General features: G+C 41.0%; 1 protein-coding gene across 1 annotated transcript in view; it reads right to left on the reverse strand.

Moving 5' to 3' along the window:
* The window catches only part of fhod3b (formin homology 2 domain containing 3b), an 89,814-nt gene that overhangs the window by 34,334 nt on the left and 33,056 nt on the right, over positions 1–22,424 (reverse strand). Inside the window, exons 4-5 of the mRNA XM_039805293.1 lie at positions 2,883–2,950; positions 1,445–1,550 (exon numbers count right to left, since the gene is read on the reverse strand). Coding sequence (XP_039661227.1) covers positions 1,445–1,550; positions 2,883–2,950 — 174 coding nt within the window. The remainder of the gene's footprint in view (positions 1–1,444; positions 1,551–2,882; positions 2,951–22,424) is intronic.

Here is a 22,424-nt window from a genome sequence, read left to right on the forward strand (position 1 = left end):
ACATGGCTCACAAGGGAGCGTGATCTGCTACACTTCACATATCCTCAGCTGGTCAGGAGAAATTAGGTCAGGAGTTGAAACAAGTGAAAAGGGCTTTTGGGAGATTGGTTGGTTGGTTTGGTTTAGTTTCTCTTGGTGATGTAGAGATACATGAGGGGAAACTGCGCAGTCTGCAGAGATGGTGGGATAAATTAGCACATGAAAGAATAAAGAAAGTCCCAAAGAACCGCACTGACAAAGATGTTTTATCTGAATTCTCTGGGATGTAAAGGGAAAAAAGGACAGCACAATAAGGAGGAGTGAAACAATATGAGAAGTGGTCTCATCATTCACAGCACAATGACACTACTGTAACAACTCTTACATGTGGTAACTCTGAAGTTTCCAAAACTCTATCGTTCTCATCCTCTGACTTGTTTTGGCCATTTACCCCGTGTGATTTATCTGTCTGAGTGAGGGACCAGGCCAAGTTCAGATAAAGCATCAAACATTAAACATCAGAGCCTCTAGAGGTAGTCCTGGTGGGGGTCATATTCATGTTTACAACTTGCCCAGGGGGGAAATTAGAGAGCAAGCATTTACGAACAGGCAGCATCCAATTAAGTTAACATGAGCGAGGTAACAACTGATTGAAATATGCACCCCACATTATGAGGGTCAAGTACACTGTGTCTACTTTTAGCAAGGGTTAATGAAGAAATATTATTGCCCAATGCCAAATAAATTGTAGTCTTAAATGGAACCTTTTACCACAAAAGGATTCAAGCTTATACGTTTGTGTCTATGTTTACATTATGTACTATACGTACAAAAAACAATTAACTAATGACGTACTGGCTCAGGTTGAAAAAATAGTAATGCAACACATTTTCATGAAAAGATGAGGGAACACATGAAAAATGAAAATGAAAGAAAGCAAAGAGAAAAAAAGGAGGGGAAATTAGTTTTATGATCTGCAATATCCTGCCAGAACTTTTATTAGCCACTTAAGCATGTGTGACCTGCCCCCTCACAGCAGGCTGTTAAATGCTAGTGACCTTGCAACGAGTGCTATGAATCCCTTGTTCCTGTAGTATCCCTGAACGCACTGCCCCTCCCCGACCTTAACACACATGATCTTTCACCTTACCGATATGGGACAGATAAATTAACCAGCTGCTAAACTTGGCTTACTTCTACATTATCTGTGGCACACATTTCAGTTTGTTTATACGCCTTAGGTGTGTGAGTGTGAGAAGGTCATCAAGCACAATCATCAATTTACATGGCGTATGTAAACACATGTGGTTCTGAATAGGTTTATGGAAAGAAAAGTGTTACAGGATTGATTAATAACATCCTCGATTAGCATGTGTTGTAAATTGAGGTGTGAGAAGGTGGAGTGGAGGAGGAAAGTACGCTGTGAGTTTACTGGTGAAAAGTTGCTGTTCTGCAGTGGACGTACCCCTGAGGATGTAATTCTGGTAGTTCTGGTCGGCTTCAGCGCCCACTTTTATCAAACATGTCAGTCCTTCCGCCACAACAAACTCGTGCACCAGGTCTTTGTCATCCTGGAAAGATGTCAAGGAGAAAGAGGGGAATATTCAAGAGCTGTCACACATCATAGACAGAGCCAGAGACTACATTGGTATGTATTTTAAACATTTACATTTGATGGATTTAGTTCCACCTTCCACCACATAATTGTCCTCAGAGTGATGTAAACCCTTTGAGTGCATGAAAGTTGGTTGCAAATCATAGACTAAGAATAAAAGCGCGTGCAGAGAAATAATGATCTGGGACCTTTTGTTTAATAGCTCACACAACTATTTCCAATTACTTAGAAAAGTTTTACGTGATAGAAATAAATCAACCCCCAAAACAACAGCAGGAACTGCTGAGATGATTTATGCTGACCTTAATGTTCACAAATTATACATAATGTCTTAAGCACAGAGTGGAGAAATTACTTGTCATACTTAAAGCAAAAAATGTAATGCAAAAAAAAACCAGAACAGGTACTTAGACTTCTTTATGCGATTTAGCATTCGCCAGAGCACATGAGCACATTTCTCAATTCAGCTTTTACAAAATCTTCAGCTGAATAAACATATCTATAATCTACTTTTTTACATTTAGTTATAGCTACTACAAGTGCAATGAGCAACACACTCTGCTTACAGTGTGTTCAAATTCCTGTTGCTTTGGCCTCCCCACTGCATCCCACATTTTCTCCTCGGTGACAAAACCACCTGCATCTCTCACACCTGTCGATGACTCTGTTTTTTAAGACTCACACATGTACACTGCACTACTGCAATGTAGTAGTGATAATACTGATAAGTTATAGGCCTACTGATATCAGGCCAGGTGGATATTTTATTCCAATACAAGAATAATCGACATTCTCTACAGCAGAAGCCCCACAAAGCCATTCATAGTGTATAAAGTGAGGTATTCTAATCTATTCTGGGCCTGCATCAATGTCTGTTGCTCTCTTTTCCATCTAACTGTGGGTTAACCCTCCCCCTCCATGGCCGACTGCCCGCCAGGCCAGCCCAGCCCAGCCCAGTGTGTGAAGTATGACCAGACCTGAACACTCCACAGCTGCCACGAAGGCAGACTTTCAGCAGCTCAAGAAAACAATGCTGTGTATGAGTATGTGTGTGTTCATCTGTGCACTGATGCATGTGTGTTCACTACATATAGTTCTTGCATGCTATTGTGTGTACATAGCCAGAGCATTGCAGAAGATACTTAACATGCTGACAAATGCTGCATTCTTGAAATAAATGCCTATTAAAACATGAAACGCAGTGGAATTCACTGCATGTTGTGAGCTGGAGATTTTAAAAAGATATTTTTTTAGAATCCAGCAAAAACTAAGAGAGAGAAATAATTACCTGAAAAATCTGCTTGAGGGAAAAGAGGGCTCTCCGCAGCTCACGTCCAGTTGAATTGTAGAGTTTTTCTATAAAAGCAAAAAGGAAACAAGTGGAAAAATCAGCTGACAGTCACACACGTGGTTGTATCATTCTATTATGTTGTCATACAAAAAGTGAATGAATGAAATGGACAAGAGATTAGAATCATTGTGACTTCTCTTGAAAAAATAAATTGCCTGTCTACACACATCATTGGCAGCAATTAACCTGAGTAGCTAAATGTGAAAAATGTCCTGCAAAAGCAACAGGGATAGCAAAAGCACAGTAGGAGCAACTCAGAGCACATCTGTGGAGAGTTAGTGAACAGTGGATGTTTCCTGCTGACAAAGCCATATCTGTAACTTCCCATAATACAAAGTCAAGCAGAAACTTAAGCCAATAGCCACCACAACGGCTAAGAAACAATGCACCCATTAATCAGTTATGGAAACACCACAGAGTACTAAAAGAGAAGATATGATGGATGACAGATGCTTGTGATGGAGGCGGACATCTCATCGCAACTACTTTGACAATCCTTCACCCTGTGTGTGCAGTCTGCAGAGTCTGCCGTGGAGTGGCAGCGTTGAGCTCAATCCTTGTAGCTCACTCATCACTCCTGTGTGAACTCTCTCTGACTCAGCAAAACCTGCTGCTGCAGATACAGCAGCATACAGTACAGTGCAGTGCAGTGCTGTACAGTTTAGTACTCTTTCTGCTTCTGTCTCTGTATGTTCTTTTAATTCATCCATTGCTTTTTATTGGGATGCTAAATGTCATTTTTGTTTGTCTTTGACAGATACTATCTTGCTTGAAGGCATGATGTCTTAGTCAGCAAAGATCTGACAGGAGACACAGTGAGGCAGTTTCTTTCTCTCTCTCTCTCTCTCTCTCTCTCTCTCTCTCTCTCTCTCTCTCTCTGTCTCTCACACACACACACACACACACACACACCCTACATTAAGCACTTTGCAATGTGGCTCTAGTCTGTTTGTTGCACCACTGCAGCAGTGGTAGTCCTGATCAGACAGGCAAGGCTTATCACTGTTGGTGCATCAGTGAGTTTTAGTTAGAAGTTGAATACCCAAACATGCAACTGAGAGACGCAAATAAGTGCACACACACACACAAATGAGTTGTGCCCATGAGCTCCTTGTCTTCACAAACAGCTGCCACTGATTTTATTCTAAAGTGTGAGAAAGAACATTGATGAGTGTGTGATTCAGAGCAACTGCAGGCCTCTATTCATTATTGTTTCTTCAGCTGATGAACTGAGAAAAAAAGAGAAACAAAGGCATAAACAGGGTGTGTGTTGCCAGTCCTATGGGCAAAACACATGCTAGTTGTAGACACTGGACCAAATAGGGTGAGTACTCGTGGTCTGATGTCTTTGGGTGCATTTCCAGTGACACACAGCATTCACAACATAAAACACAACTCATAAAACATCATACGCAGTGACAGCTTGTATATGGAGGCCCACTGAGACAACTCTCATGCAACATCAGACAATCCAACCCCTGTGTGAAAAAGATCATTTCAGAGAGAATCTCTCAATCTATCTTAATAATGCTAAATATGAGTCAAACTTTGGTTTAAATTCCTGGGTTAAAACTTGCTGCCATATGTCATCACAGGGTAAAGTTGTCCACAGTAGTGTAACTCTACATACTTATTACCACATATATTATTGGTGTAATTCACTCTTCAGACAGACAAGACATCGGAGATGTATCTGTAATGCAGACAACCTGGGAGTGGGCCATATGTGGTTTAAAGGCTCCCATTTGATGAGGCTGTATGGTGCAATCAAACACCTCACAATCCAGTTACAGCAGAGTTTCTTATCTTTAGAAGATGTCTTGTTTTTAATTTATGACTCTGATGGTATTTGGTACGGTTGCAGCTGAGCTCCAAATGTTTTGTGCACTCAGTACACTCCGTACATGGCTCAGATGCATGATGAGCAGAGTCCCAGCCAGTCAACTGGCACTAACATTCACAAGGAATAAATCTCTACAAGTCCAGAGGTATTACGGGAGGGAAGCTGTGCGATGTTGGTGATTTGTGTCTTTATAAACAACAGGAAGGAACTGTGACCGGGCCTTTTAGGCTTTGGCCCCCCTAGCTGTGGAACTCCCAGTCTGAGCACTGCAGGGTTGCAAAGTCAGCATCATCTTTTAAATCTCCTCTCAAAATTGACACATATTTGTAGTTGCTTCTTTCTTTTATTGCATTCACTCATCGTCATTGTGGTAAAGCAATGGTTAAAGTGATATAAATAAATAATAATAAATCAATAAAATGACATTCAGTTTTATTGCTATAAAATGTAGAAATAGTAACAAAAAAACACCATTTACTTTTAATGCTTCCAGTCCTTTTACTGTATGCAGAAATGTGATTGCTCTGGTCAGTCTTTTTCAATGTATCTAAAATAAAGTACATTGAATTGCATTTATTTTATATTTACGGTAATACAGATTTATATAGTCTGAGCTCACGTCTGTGGATGATTCTATATCATGTAAAAAGCTGCCAAAGCTTTTTAACTACAGTACTACACCCTCCCCTGGTCAAGGTATAGGGCCACATCCTTTGCCCTGTACCTTAGGAAGATGACTCAGAGATTAGATTAGGGATCTCTAAACAGAAAAGATCTCTGATCACTGCAGCGGAAAACCAGAAGAAGATACTCTGGGTTACTCATCACACCTTCACCATACAAAGCAAACTTGATTTGTGGTCCGACTTCAACCCAAGTCTTGAATCAGCGAGCTCTTTTTCTTCTCGAAGTCGTAACTCCACTTCCTCTTGGACATTGAATGTTAATCAGTCAACAGATAAATCACACACAGCACTGCTGAACAACCAGTGATTCCCCCCAGATCACAGCACAGCACCACAGCAGTGATGCATCAGCACCTGGGCTGCCACTGGGATTAAATAAATCCCATGAGCATGTTTCATTTGTGTGTACGTGTGTCTGTGTGTGTGTGTGTGTGTGTGTGTGTGTGTGTGTGTGTGTGTGTGTGTGTGTGTGTGTCTGTGTCAATCAGCAACAGCATGGCAGAGAAAATTCTTCCATGCAGTTCCACTGCCATTCACCTCAATAAAACTGTCAGAAAGTTATTCCTGCCCAATACTAAATGAAGCCCATCTGCAGGACAGAGAGTTTGTTCCCTGTCCGCAGTCCACACACCGATGCACCGCCCAGAGGCCCATCTCTAATGAGAAATAGCTCAGTGGAGATTAGTTCCATACCATTTGGCACAAATATGCACCCAAAAGTATGGGCCTTCTGCATTTCCCTCTTCAGGAAAAACAAAACAAGGCACACTTTTATTCAGAGGAAATGTTTGTGAACCCCAACTCTCATAGCCTCTATTCACCCGAAACCCTAAAACTTCAAAGTCAATGGCTCACTACATTTGTAATGGTTTGCCATTGGGCCAAGGCAAACCCAGGGCTAGAAGAAACAAAAGGAAGATATGACAGATAACACATGGTTTTGGCATATGTAGCTCTCCACTGTCTGACCTTATAATTGATATTCTCTTTTAATGTCAATAGCAGTTCACACTAAAGAGACAGCTAACCATGTTGCCAATTACTCGTCATACAACAAAACAAGACGGTTAAAAAAAAAATGCATGAGTGCAGCTGAGGTCAAGCAGCCCGTTTTTTCCTGTCATCTTTACATTCCCCTCAGGCTTTTACTGACAAGAACTTGACAGGGAAATGATTCAACAGAGTGAAAGTGTTGTTTTTGATGCCTACATTAATGTACCATAGGGATAGAGAGCAGCTGTTTTCACGTTTTCTCAGCTGGAATAGCTACAGGGATGTAATGGTCTCGTAATTATAACAATCATAAAAGTAGTAGCGGAATTTCTATAATCATCAGGAATGTGCTTAACTACACGGAGAGAAGAGCGGGGAGAAAACCTGCTGTGGGGCCTGGTGCATTCAGACAGGCCGGGACTTCATGGATGGTTGTGCTTCTGCCGGGAAGACAACTTTTAGAAACAAATTTGTCATGTGCTGCTTCAGACACCTTCGGAGTCTTTGTGTCAGTGCCAGCACATTCCAGAAATGACGTTTTGTATGAGTCATTGGTCACTTTTTTTAAACTCTGAATGCCAATCTCAACCCAAGACCCATCCCTACCACTCAATGCTAGACAACTAACAAATTATTTGAAAAAAAAAAAAGTTTGCCGATAAAACCACTAACCCTTCCCATTTTCCATCTGCAAACACGTCTACAGCAACATGCTAAGCTACTCATCTGTTTGCATGCCTTTGTTTCCAGAAAGTGCCATAAAATGAAAAGGATGACTATCACTGCTCATGCTTCGCGCTGCAGGCGGAACACATAAACCACATCCAAAGCACAGCCAGGAAACCCACAAAGACCCCGCTGGGCAGGACGGACAACCTCGCGCACACTGCTGTAAATTAAACTGTTTGCTTTCAAATGTGGAGCTGTCAGACAAGAAGCTGAAGGGGAGGATCCCCAGCATCGTATTGGGGATTATCTATAAAACTTACAATCACAATCAAATAAACAGCTTTCATGTGGGATGCAGGGATGATAAGATTGAAAAGAATACAGTACGGTATGAGACCATGAAACATTTGCTAACAAGCTGGGTGGAAACAGCGAAAAACCCACATCGCCCACTTAGCCAACCCCTACTGTTGCAACTAGATGGCTAAAATAAGTAGAAAACAAAAACATTGAGAGTTTCTTTAGAGGACGTAGGGTAGAGAAAGGCTAACAAGTTGTATAGTATCATTAACATTTGACCTGCTTAATGCCAAAGCTTTATTTTGGTCATGATACCACGATAATTGCCTTTCCTCTCACCCTGTCTCCTGCCTCCCGCAAGCATGGTCCAAGCTCAGATCAGTAGTATAGGGAGTGAGAAGAAAACTTCACAGAGTACAGGTGGATTCTGGGTTGGATGTGTTTCTGTGTAGCTTTGTAGAAATAAAGGTCAGTGTGTGCTGCAAAGTTCTGGTCTAGTCAAAGCTGGACTTTAAGAGTGGAGCGCCCTGCCCATGTCTGCATTTAGCCCAGCCTCAGAGCTCGTTCCACTGGTCAGTAGAGGCCACAGACTCTGCAAGAGGTGACAGTGGTCAGACTGAGCTCAGACAAACTGTAGCCATCTGGGAGACCACAGTGTCGTGTGTGCCAGCACCGCCACATCACTGCTTGCCATCCTGTGTAAGGATAAAGGGACCCATCTTTCATTTTTGTCCCCTGGTTCTGTAGAAACCTTTGAGTTTACAGTAAGTGTAATGGCCCTCTGCAGTCACGAAACCCAGCAGCACATCAACATCAACAGTGCTTCCTTCTCATTTTTTCCTTTCCTCCTTTCTCACTTTGTAAGGGAAATCTACTGTTTCAACTTTTATGAAGAGAAAACACAAGTAATTAAGGTGGACCTCCCAAAATGTGAATCAGCTCGTAACATGCTACTTTGTGGACCGGGGCTTCTTATGATCTTTTTTTTCCCCCTGAATAAAAACACAAGGTGAATGATAGGTCAATAAAAGCAGATTATAGCACTCAGGTGGAAATCATCAAGCAGGAATGCAGGTAAGAATGAGATCACTTTCAACGTGGCAGACAATTATATGGACAATGTGTGTGGGTGTGCATACATGGCGTTTTTTTTTTTTTTTTTTTTTTTTTTTGTGTGTGTGTGTGTGTGTGTGTGTGTGTGTGTGTGTGTGTGTGTGTGTGTGTGTGTGTGTGTGTGTGTGTAGTGTACACACTGCAAACAGGCAGTTTACAAAGTGCACAGAAGAATAAGGACGTTAATTAATTTGTTCCTGTTGCCTGGAGTTTATTAAAATGCTTTGGAAGTTGTGATGGAAGACATATGGAGATGATGGTTTAGATTAGAGAAAAACTGAGTCAGGCCACACAGACTACAGAAGCCTTTGTCATTGGGAGCAGGCCTCACAGGAAGGCCTGGATGGACCCACAGGGCGTGAAAGTCTCTAAGTAGACAAACAGCTAAGGCATGGGACAAGATCAAAATCATCAAAATAACTAATAAATCTGGGCTTAATCTAGTGATGAGAAAAGAGTTAACACACAGTGCAGGACTGCAAAAATTACAGTCAAATGCGTGCTGCCTTTTTGTGTTTTGCCATCATTTAATATAGATCATTAATATAGATCATTTCTATATGAGGTTCACAATAAAATATGTATGAACACACATCCTTTCTACTATGTTAATAACAAATAAACAACGCTAATTCATTTTGATTCGATTTCCTTCACGGATGTTGTACCTGGACTTCCTCTGCCCATTGTGCAGAGAGCACGGTGTCCAAAATCTCACGGGAACAGTGATGAGATCGGGTTTCTGAGCTGTGACATTCTATCCTGGCAGAGACATTTGATACCGAGGCATGCCACAGCTTAGTTCCAATAAACACAAAACCTACCCGCAGAGCTCAACAGCACTCATTGTCTCACCGTGGAAATGGGGAAATTGGATTGTTGTGTTTATTGATGTGTTTACATAAGACTTTCATTGTAAGTTTATGTTTTTGTCAGTCAAAATAATTCTTCTGGAAGGCAGCAGTGGCATTTGTCTTGTCGATTGGAGGAAATAGTTTGGAGCAAAGACCTACTGTTTAGCCTCATACATGTTTTCATTTTTCTTGAGAGGTTGAAAATGTTCTGCAGAGCACTTAAAGGGCATCACAGGCTAATTATCTCCTGGTAAGTCTCTTCAATAAAATGGTGCGCTAACCAGCCGTCAAGACGCTATCTGGCGCTGTCAAAGAGAAACAGTAGAGGAAAGCGTGGGTGGAATCTGCAGAATTCCAGACGAGGAGAGGGACATGACAGCAAGGCCAATGTGAGGACAGACAAATCTTTCATTAGTGCCTGCCTGTCTAATGAGTCATTCCTTAGCTACCAGGTGGGGTGACCCTCACTACAGCCCCCACCTCTGCTTTTGTAGCCCACTGCCCCCCTTTCACCTCCTCAGCAGGGCTTCCCCACACTCGCCACAACTGACACAGATAGGTAGTGGAGCGGAGAGCCGGGTAAAGACATGTACTCATTCAGCAGTCCAGACAAAAGCCTGACACAGATATAAACTAGGGGATCGAGAACTGAAGTGGGTCTAGTTAAGGGTTGGTGACAAGAGAAGCTGTAACATAGTTAAAGCAACACTAGGTAACTTTTCCCGCTTCGGTCCCCATACAGGTTGGAAGTGGAATTCTCCATTACATTACATTGTCCAGTTCATTCGAACTACAGATCCGCTACCCGATCTGGCAAAATTGCATAATGTAATGTAATGGACAATTCCACTTCCAACCTCTAGGGGGACTGAAGCGGGAAAAGTTACCTAGTGTTGCTTTAAAGTCAAGTTATGGTAACTGCTGACAGAGGTGAAGCTGGTCGCTAGTATTATTTCTGTGATTCTGCAGGTGAATGCTCCTCTAACAATCTCTGTATATAAGTTTGGAAGGAGGTTGGGTCAAGGCCGTTCCCCATGTGTTGCTTGGCAGCTGCTTCAGCCAAACAGCTTTTCTTACTGCAGTAAAAACAGCCACATAGATGCAGGACCTCATGCTTAAAGAGTAATATTTTAAAACTCGATCGAAATATATTCCCCTACTGTCACATGTGCACACATATAGCTCTTTTTTTATTTGGGGATTTTTTAAAATCTTTTAATCTATCAAAGACAGATCCACAAAGCCAAGTGCATTTTTCAATTGATGCTTTATGATCCTTAAAATCAAAAATGTTTCACTTTTTTGTAGGGTTGGAAAATATTCTCAACAACGACCTCAGTGACTCTCGCCTAACCTACTTCATCCCCCTCTTTCTCTCTCACTCCTCTTGGCTGTCTCTCTGCCTCTGACTTACTCTGCTCCCTCCTATTCTTAACAACCTGACACGTGGGGGAAATGCACCAGTGCAAACGCTGTCCAATAAACACAGTTGTGCTCAGACCACATCTATTTCAGATTCTGCTCTCGGAATAGGAAGCAGACAGATGTGGAAGCACACACATCTGTGACAGTACACCATCTCATTTCCATACTGGCCAGTGGCCACACTGTGACTGCACTTAATAGAAAAGAGATGTAAAAAAGTTCTCCCATCACAGTCTTTTTCACCGGGGTTGTGCATAGGATCCACTGCAGTCTGTTCTTTCTTTTCTTTTTTTCTTTTTTCCAATTTCTGCCAGGGTAAAATGTGTTTCCTCCTGAGTGATGAAGAAGAGGACCTCTGGCACCTGTCTGTCAGTGGTTGAGGTCAACCTGACATCCAGTCTAATAAGAGCAGCCCCCTGTCATCAGTGTTGCACCCAACCCATAATGACCCAAGGTAATTACTTCCACCAGTCAGAGGCAGATGGACACTTAAAATATATTTGACAGGGAAGAGAAGTCCACTGAAAAAAACATATCTTCAAATTTGGGAATTTCTAATTTTTCCACATAAGTTGAAAGAGTAAGTGTTCCTTCACGACACAACAGACTTCTCCTACCTCTTAGGCTAAATACACCATAAAAACCAATGTCACAAAGCCTGACATTTTGGAGATACATGATTTTCACAGAAAAGCATGCGTTGCAACTAGACATATGACTACAAAGGCAACATGCAGTATTTGCTACATTTCAAAGCATCTAGAAGCTACTTAACTGGCTTCTGAACAAAATGAAATAGCTGAAAACCTGTAAGAACAGGGCTCTGAGTTATCCAGAAATAAAGTTTGTATGAGGAAAATGAAGCAGAGGATTTTACAAGTATGAACAATCCTCAGAGTTATGACGACAGAAAGAAAAAAAAAGACCAAGCACTCTTTCTCTCACGTACTGTGTAATACAGTATGTTCAAACACTACTCATTTCTTGGCTCTGTGAACTTCAGACCATTATCTTTGATCCAAATCCACAATCAGACTGGCACAAACATTACCTACACTACAATCATCAAACAAGCTAGCGCATGAGTTGATTTTTATAGTGTGTGTGTGAGCTTTCCCTTTTGGGTCTGGCCTTCAAAGTCTTCAGGCAGTGATTTCTAAAAAATCCATGGAGGACAAGAATGCGGAATGAGCTTTATCAAAACGCTGTCCCGCTTTAATAGATATGGGTGGACATAGAATGGGGCACAAACAGGCCCGGATTGGCTAATCGGGAGCACCGGGAGAATTCCCGGTGGGCCAGTCTGGTTGTTTGGTTGTGAGGGCCGGTGTTCAGGTATGGCACTGGGTTGAAATCATAGTTGAATTTTATGGATGCTGTCCCTATGCTGCCTGCACTCGCAGCCCACTTTTTGTATTTACAGTATTTATTTTTTCTTGCAGCCCACTCGCAGAGTGCGGTTAATGATGACCTATTTATGTTCGGAGTCCTCCGACGGCAGCACCTTGCTAAAAAAAAAACGTCATCGTACACAATTCACAGGGGCTTCTTGGAGGATGCCACCGCGAGCAAAAAGAAGATGTTTTAAACGGGTAATAGAAAGCGCAAAACGGCACTGAAAAAGCGTCAATTTTAAAAGTAGAGCTCTAGAAAGTGACGCGGCCAGATGAACTTTTTCTATTTTTAGCAAAACGCCAAATGAAGACGTTGAGACGGCTAAGCTAAGTTAGTTAGGAGAGGTGCCTGCAAACCAGCGTTTATGTTTATGAATCAAACTTGTTCTTGTAGCTCTGCAGCAGCAGCTAGTAGGCCTACTAGTCCAGTTTGCTGCTAACAGTGACAATGAAGAGCCAGTAAGGTTACCAAGCAGCAGCTATATGAGCCCAGAACTCCAGTTTGGGCAGGTAGGGTTGATCATTGACTGAGTATTATAAGAATTAATAAGAGTGTGGTGTTGACCTGCTCTATATGAAAAATGCCCTGGGATAATTAATGATGCCAGATGATTCGGCACTACCATAATGACACTGACATGGCTTGATCAGAAAGCTTTGTAAAAAGGAGAGATTTGTGCTGAGAATTATGACAATTTATAAAATGGGATTTAGTGTCAGAAGCAGAGCCAGTAGTGTGCATTAATTAGGGATAGCTGCTGTCAGTGTGGATGGCACATCTACTGTAAGCTGTTGTATCAGTGTGTGTGAACAAGCAAACATGATCAGATTAGCTACAATATAATCACTTTTTATGACCAAATATTACTTGTGACCCATTATGAAAGTTGTATTAACTAGGCCTATTCAAAGGAAAAAATAGATTATGGTGTCATTAGAAAGTGCAATACAATGTATCTTGTTCTTTATTTAATCTGTGATTACTTATTTGCACAGAAACAGATTCTGATATTGTTCAACATCATTGGGTTGTTGTTAAGATGTTAACTTTTCTAATCTACATTGTGAGGCAACACTTGGAAATAGTGATATTTTACAAAATACACCGAATTACAAGGATGTAGAGGACAGGGCGCTATTGCAGACCTATATACTAAGGTTTTGATTACATTTTTTTAATATAGTCATTCGTGAAGTAAAGTGGGCCGGTCTAAGGCATGAAAATCCAGGGCTGAAAATGAGTCCCAATCCGGCCCTGGGCACTAATGACACTGTAGTGATCTGTGATCATAAACACACGTTAGACTCTTCTGGTGATGCAGTGCTCTGTCATGTCAGATTGTTGCACCTTGGCACTGGCTTTGACGGGCTGGGTGTGAAGTGTGATCTGACTGCTGACAGGTGGCAGAGCTTGGAGAAAGGTCAGTCAGCACTATTATTGACAACCCAAGAGGCAAGATACAATGGACTTATATGAAAAGTATACTGTAATTAGAAAGGCATGATATTTGTGCTTATGATAGACTTAGATCTGGCACTATAAATATCAAACGTGAGATATAATTCCAATTCAATCTAAATTTAAAAACTTAATTGGTTTCTTCTGGATCAGAGGAGACAGGTTCACCCTGAATTGTTAATTATCTCTGTTGTCAAGGAGGTGTTTTGTTTGGATACTGCTTTATTCTGAGGTGTCACTGAAACCAAAAATATAATCCATGCTTGGCACAGACACTCAAAGGACCGAAAGACATGTTTTGTCCTCTGGGGCCAACTTGTTTGCCCAACTGGAACAAATTCACAATCAACATGACTGACTGCCCTGTCTTCAAAATCTTACTTCACAATGCCAAATGACCGATGTGTTTGCTGTTCAGATCAGAAATGTCTCACTCATGTTAGCGCTGGCAGAAAGGGATTTAATATTAGCTTGGCACGTCAAATGAGTACAGTCAACAACCACCTATTGACATAATAACATTTTTTTTTTTCTTGTGCACCTAGATTAAACTTCTCGCGGTCTGACTTGTACAAACTGATGGTGGATATTAGACAATCACTTGTTGTTCAACATGTAACTCCTGGCATGAAAAAGCGATTTCTACAGCTACATTTTAACATCTCAATATGTAGCACTAATGCCATCAGAGGCACGTTGTAAAGTTACCAAATCAAAGAGAACACAATGCTTGTTTCTATTTGCTGTACAGTGCTAAGAAAAATTAATCAATATCTCAAACATTCAAGCATGTCAACCTCCCTGTCATCTTATCGGGCAGGGTCAACTGTCATTTTTCTCCAGTGTCACTGGGCCTCATAGCACCCCTGACATATTTCGACTGATCCGAATAAATACAGTAAGTACCCAGGATCACTGTACCACACCGGGCCTGTCTCGGAGAGGAAAGCTCAAATCCATCAAAATCTGACACACTCACACTCACAGCAGACATTAATCCACATCACGATGAAAAGAGATACAGAGTGACTCCACAAATCTGAGACAAAACACAATAATAACCCTTTGATAGATATGAGTGCCCTTTGTGATCTCATGTTACCCAGGGAAAATCAACAAGAGATGGGCTCATATATTGCAATACTCCTTGTCTACATTTTTCAGTAATACGCTGGGCCTCTTCCTCATCATTCATCTGTCTGTGTGAGGGTATCTACTGCATTTTCCAAACAGTGCTGTTGGACTGTGTGGAGGAAACCAAGGTATTTCTACCATGCATAAACCTTAATGAGCTCATTTAACCATGGCCTGTATTGTTGGGTTCAGCTATGTTGATGAAAAACAGTTCCAACTAAATGTCTACAATAGCACGAGTTTCCTAAATGAACTTATTTTTGAGTCACAGAATATTTAGGAAATATTCCATCTTCCATCTCCTTCGTCCGCTTATACGGGGTCAGGGCGCGGGGGCAGCAGTTAGGAAATGTTGTATACAAAAAAATCATATTTCTCTTATATAAAGGGAGAACTTGAACTGAAAAAGAACAGAACAAACATCTGCTCTTGCAAATCACAGCTACATTTAAAAGAAGACATTTAACGCTTGTGCTTCAGCTATTAGTTTCTCAGTGTTACAACCTAACCAATGTCTTCCCAGAATGACTATTTAAAAAAAAATATTCCTGCTTGGAAAATTAAACAAGACCCATATCTTCAATACAAAACAAAGGGGAAAATTACTGCCTCATTGAACAGTGAGACGGGGGAAGGTCTGCTTTACCGGCAACTGCTGCCCACTTTGAAGAGAGACATACCTGGCTTTCACAAACATGCCCCAATATGAATCAAACTAAGAGATTTTTGAAAACCACCATTAAGAGCCAGTCATGCATCCCTATAGCATGAGTGTGTCAAGGTGGAGAGAGATTGGCTGGCAAACCTACAGCACCCTCAATTCCTGATAGGATAAAAAGGCGTTTTGGCTCACAGCATTACAGAGGATGAGCCATCTTTTGGCACAAAGAATGTGAAGTGTTCTCTTGCCTTATTTAGCCAAAGCCAGCCATCATATCACAGAGCGTGCAACGGAAGAAAGGCAGAGACATAGCCAAGATTGTGATCCAAAGCTATAAAAAACAATGTCAACAAAACATACCTTGAAGTAATAATGAAAAAATATTTGTGGTATGAGGATGGCAAGAGGTGTGCCCCAGCCCCAGCACTCACATTATTTAGGGAGGAACCACATGATAAGAGAGTCTGTATAACATGTATTTTGTAGGAAATTGATGAAGGTGGATATATGGTACCTCTTGTTACTCCAATAAGTGGGAGAGTTATTCAAAGACTAATTCCAGATTAATGCAATCTGCTACTAAGTGCATGAATCTGACATTGTCAAACATGACAAGACACAGAATGAGAGGTTTACCTTGGCCACTTTCTATTCTCAGCTACATTAGATTAAATTCCTACAATAATGGCTAAAACAGCCTTGCTCACACTACTGACACACTCTGATATACACCATTTATTATTATTATTACTGTATTTTATCCACTGGCAGGGATTCTCCATTTTTTTTCTTGCAGGTATTCCAAGTGTGTGTGTGTGTGTGTGTGTGTGTGTGTGTGTGTGTGTGTGTGTGCGTGTGTGTGTGTGCGTGTCTGTGTGTGAGTGCTTTATCATGTGATTGTTTGCGCGTCTCCCAGGATGATAGAGGTAAGAGATTCCTGGCAGTCTCTACAAGGAAAGTACTGACATATGGGACTGGGAACGAGACATTAAAGTAAGTAAAATAAAAGAGAAATGATTCTATAAAACCTGGACAAAAATGGTAAATGAAATGTATTCTAGCTTTTAGCAGCTTATTATTCCTTGGTTATAGTTCATGGCGGATCTGTGTAAACTGGGTGTCTTTACCATCCTAACCCCTAGAGGTCTCTGTCTGGTATTTTTTCCCCAAGCTTTACTGTGCATGTGAAGTAGAGTTAACAGGTTTAACTATCCCAACAAGACGGGAGGCCAGTGTAATAAAGCCTGAGGAAAAGAGAGAGAGAAGAACCTTGGTCTCTGCGCTGCAGGGGGTGAGATTTACGCATGGCTGGATCTTTATCTATGGAGGCACAAATGTGAAGAAAAAAAAGCTCTTGCATAATTTTGGTCAATGTGATGACAGTGTGGTGTTGGTATTTCAACCTGTTCCCCCAAAAAAGTAAAGCACAAAATATTAACTGGCTCCTATCCGCTTGTATTTGCATACATATGTTGACAGATATGCAAATAACAAAAAGAAATGCATGTTTTATAGGCTGCAAATTTGCTATGTATTTTTCTTATTTTCCTTATTCTAAGTTAAATACAATATATAAGTGCTTTAATATAAGGTTATTTCCAGTAAGGTTAACTTAGGGAAACTCACTGCTATATTTACTTTGATAATAATAAAGTTTATTGTCACAACTGGGGATGGATTTTGCTGCCAATTAGGTTTAGGGTATTGCAAAACCCTTTTATTTCCCCAAAGCTTATTCCCAGAACAAAGTCACTGAACAACAATTGTTAAACACAAAATAACTTGGCTCAGATATGCAACAAAAGCTGGCTGGTTTGGACTCTCTTTACACGGTGCATGACCACACATACCTTTGCAGTATGGTTTGCATGCCGCTGTGGGTGTACTACAGGGTGTAGCCTTGATGCCTTTCAAAACAGTGAATTTCATAGTTGGAAGGATTTTTTTGTGCCCCACTGGGCTCGTACAGACACCATGATGGATTGGAAATCTTAGAGCTCACCTCATTTGTCTTTCATCTTGATTGACCATGGCCTAACCGTAAAATCAGCCAGATTTAAGAGCCAGATCTTGAAAATAATAGTTATGACTTCACAAGACCCACATATAAGTCTGTTCATCTACCCACCACCTACTAAACAAGGCAAAGAAAAAAATGAATAATGCTGAGTTTGGGGCATCGCGAGGCAAGATTTCAACAGGCAACAGCCCTGCATGATCACACCGTAACAAGTTCAGACACCTTAGCCTAACACTCTGGTACCAGATTCAAGCCGTTTGATGTTTTCAGATTAAGCAACTCCATTCCTCTGGTACTCCCCCTCTTTCGCACCCCTCCAACTTCCACTCTGTTTTGACCCTGTGCCAGTTTCACCAAAACCTTTTCACGCACACCTGGTAGTGGTTAGGCTCGATCACAGCATAAAGCTCCTGAGCGCTGCTGCAGAAGACAGGAAGAACTTGACAAAAAAAACCTGCTCTCATTAACACAGCTATGCTTTATACTGTATTTCATAGTGAAGTTGGATGTGTGTAAGTGAATGCAATCACCATTGCACGCTTTATTTTACACATCTAATGTTTTATCTAGCTACTTTGTATGTGTGTGGTACATTTGGACCAAAGATAAGTGCAGAAAAGTTTAGTAAGTCTAAATGTTTTCAAGTCTGGAAGTGTCCTGTAGTGTAGGAATGCAGATGTATCATTTTTGTATTTTACAGAACTTCTTTTAGAAATAATAGTCCTGAAATAGGTTTGACCCACATTCAGAGGGTAGTATTTTGTGACAATGATGAACAGGGGTTGGTTATTACAGAGCAAGGGTGAGGCTCTTGTTAAAGTTTGCCACACCTGCTGTGGAGTGTTTGAGAGTTAAAGTACTTTACCATAGGTGGAGTCAAGATGTGTTTGTGTGTGTGTGTGTGTGTGTGTGTGTGTGTGTGTCTCTCCCATTTACCAGCTGCTGTATCAAAGGCTTAATGGATGGTGTAACTTCACTGATTTAGATCAAATTTCACCATTCCAGGAACCTCCCTCATGATGTAAGACTAGTATCAGCAGGTATACAATAGATACATAAATTGAAACAACTTTATAATGGCAGTGTTTAATCTTTACAAATATGTTCATGTTCTCGAAAAATCCTTGCTGTTCTCAAGGCTGCAGTGGGTGTCTGACTGGACTATGCTTGGCTCTGATCTGGTTCAGATAAATGTGGAACTTTGGAAATGCTGGACCAAGCCAGCTGGATTCCATAAAGGCCTCAAAGCAGCCTTTGCACTCTCTGCAAAAGCCACGGGATTTAACCAGCGGACAACGTAACCTCTATATATTCTAAATATTACATGATTAGAAAGAGTGGAGGTTAGATAAACAGAGCAGAATATACCACACAATTACAGACTTACAAACACAAGCTGTGTTTGGACTGAGAACAATGGTGGCTTGTAAATGAATGCTATGATTTGCATACTATTGTAAGTATAAAGAGGAAGAAAGAACACATTTTGCTCAATGACTAAAACAAACATTGAAACATTCCTAATGGCATCCAGAGGAGGAAACAGACATGTTTGTTTACAATGTCAGGGTAATGGCTGTGCTATTTCATTTGGTCTCCTTCAAGTGGACTGTCGTTGATATGTTTGATCATGGGTGGGGAGGATTTGATTTTTTCTTTTTCTGTTATTGTTTGTCTACATTTTCCATGATTGGATAGAGAGAGGGTTGATAACTGTACTATAATACACCACATTACTACCAGCTTACACAAGTAGACTAGCTCATTTAAAATGAAAGCGTCAAAAATATGTGTTCTCATCTGTTCAACACAAGTTTTTGCTGCTGGCAGAGTTGTAAAACTTAAAGGGATATTTCACCGCTGGAAAGATGAATATGTATTAAATTGGGTCATTTATGTAGTAGAAATGTGAAAATGTTTTCGAAGTTGGTGCCTTCTAGACCGAGAAAAGCCAGAAATGTGGATGAAAGACAACTCCCAGAATGCACTTGCTTCGCTTCCCTACGAGGCCCTCCCAAGCCACGCCTACCGGTTACAGACTTAGACAGTGAAATTGGTTACAGAGAGGGAGTCAAGTGTTTAATTGTCATTTCAACCATATACACGAAACAACGTTTCACCGTGGCTCAAGTGGTGTTACACATTTAAAATATATAAAAACAACATACGAAACAGGCTACATTTAGTGCACACACATTAAAGGCTCCGTAAAGTTCACCTAACGCATTGGTAGCATTAGCGCTTGGTTGGATGTAGCTAAAAACCGAGTATAAACACAGCCGTGAATTCGTTTAGAATGGTCGGCATTTAACAGTCACAAACTCCACCAGCGGTGAGCAGTAGTTGGATACAGGCACTCCATTTCTGCACCAGTCCGTGTTAACACAGCACACCTCCACAAGTCTTACCCAGCGACAGAGCAGCATCTCTATCTGCTCTGAAGGCTAGCAGATTCAGATTCAGATAACTTTATTAGTCCCTAAAGGGGCAATTCAGTTTTACAGCCAACACATCCATTAAGGGTTAAACTAACTTAAAAAGTGCATTAGCACGCAATCTATAAAATAATAAATTAAAATAAACAATAGACAATAAATAGTACTGCAGCAGTCATACAGCCCCCTGTATACAGAAGCTTCTCTCTCTCACTCTCTCTCCCGTAACATCCACACATTTACACATGACCCAATCATTACACCCACTCACCCACACACCCACACACACACACACACACACACACACACACACACACCTGCCACAGTGCAAGAACCAGTTTTGTTATAGTTATGTGTTTTCATGTAACAGTTTTGTATGTTGTTCATTTAACAGTCTTATAGCAGAGGGAATGAATGAGTTGGCATAGCGGTTAGTTTTCCGTATTGGCACATAGTACCGCCGACCTGACTGCATGATAACAAATCCATTACTGAGTACATGATCTGGTTGGCACAGTATTCTGTCTGCTTTCTGGACAACTCGGGTTTTCCAGAGAGAACAGCAAGCCTGGTAGCTAGATAGCGGAGTCCAGTACACTGTTGTTCAGCCATGTTTCCACAAAAACAAAAACACAGCAGTCTCTGAACTCGCGTTGGGAGTTTCGTTGAAGTTTTATGTAGTCCAGTTTGTTGTCTAATGAGCGGACACTTAGCGTTAGCTTTCCACCTATCTCGAACTCCTGCACACCACTGTCGACGTCCCCTTCTAGCATCGGGCGACACCGCAGGCTGAGGTGCTGGTCTCCATAGCAGGCGAAGCTCGCGTAGTGTGTAGAGTATTCCGTCTGTAACAAAGTTTCCTGCATATTCTCCGATATGTACCAATGTATCCCGGTGGTACATGTGCGGTACTTTGAATGCACATAATTGTTGTAAAAGTTTGCTGCTGAAAAGAGAGAGCGGTAGCTTCAAGATTGCTGACACTCAACTCGCATCGACAGTCCCACCCCCTATGGGCGGTGTTGAAAACATACGGAACTAGCTGGCTGTAGTCCATAGCCTCTGGGCAAAAATGCCTCTGATTACGCTAAATGACGATTTTTGCATCATCAGAGGCTTTTTTCCAGACCCACAATACAGATAACTCTCGTCTCAGGGGGACATAAGGGAGGGAAGCACTGTCATTCGAAAATACTACCGGGTTTCTACTGATACAAAGCTTAATGCTAATCGGTGAAGTATCCCTTTAACAATTCTTGTGTATCAGAGAATGGGGAAACCTTTCATATACCATGTGTAGAACATACAATGTAGCAAAGACATACAGTAAGCTTTCATGATGGAATCATTACTGCAGTGTGTTTATGGAAAAATACATACATATTTAAAAATAAATAAATAAAGGGGACAGTATACCCCATAAGAAGTGCTTGTTGGATGGTTAAAAACTCAGAAACCCTCTCCCCCCACACCTTGACAATGTTGGATTGGAGGGGAGGGGATTGAATGCTTAAATCTCCGAAAACTGACGATCCAGCTTCATTCCGTGATTTATCAGCTGTACTGAGGTAAGAAAGTAAGCTGGGTTTGAACTGCTCATTAACCAAAGTATTGGACAAATTAAAAATGTACTTGATGATGGCGCTAGATGAAAAGTTAAGAGATCACAAAAGTTAATGCAATGCACTCTGAGAGGGGCATAAACGTATGCACAAATTTCATGGCAATCCATTCTCTAGTTGTTCAAGACATTTAACCAAATAAAAAAACTCACAGTGCCGCTAGAGGAAAGGTCAGGTGATCACCAAAATCATTAAGATTCATCTTTTGGGGACCTTGAAAGTCAGTACAAAATTTCATGGAATCTATTAAATAGTTCAGATATTTCAGTCTGGACCAAAGGGAAGCATCGTCATCCCTAGAGCTACACTGTTAATGTTGCTAAAAATTAACAATTTATACATGGAAATGTTACAGACTATTACTTTAGAGAGATAAAGGGCAAAATAAACTATAAATAATAAATGTCCACTGATTAACAACTAATTATCAGCTCAAGCCCTGGTAAAGTCAATAATCTGAACCATAAACCACCACTTACTGTTCTACTCTACTGTAGTCAGATAGACTTGCGTTGAATCTGAATATACAGTATATTACAACATATTGTCCAATGGCAAAAAATCATCATCTTTTTGAACTATGACTTATTCTTTTATGGGGGAAAACACAGTAAAATATGGAAAAATATGATTTGTAAATGAACAAAGGTCAAAATGATTTTCTCACTTTGAACTATGAACCTAATGTATCACCAATATATTAACAATTAACAACCTATCAGCATCTGGTACCGATTCAAGCTCAGCACATAAATGAGAAAAAAAGCTGGTAATGTTTTCCCACTGGAGGAGCAGGTCCATGCCACTGGCTTTCCGCTTCAAACAGTGACCTCTGACTCCCTGATATCAACAGCTCCTAGAGCTGGGCTGC

This window comes from Perca fluviatilis, chromosome 7 (assembly GCF_010015445.1).
Source record: "Perca fluviatilis chromosome 7, GENO_Pfluv_1.0, whole genome shotgun sequence".
NCBI classification, from domain to species: Eukaryota; Metazoa; Chordata; class Actinopteri; order Perciformes; family Percidae; genus Perca; species Perca fluviatilis.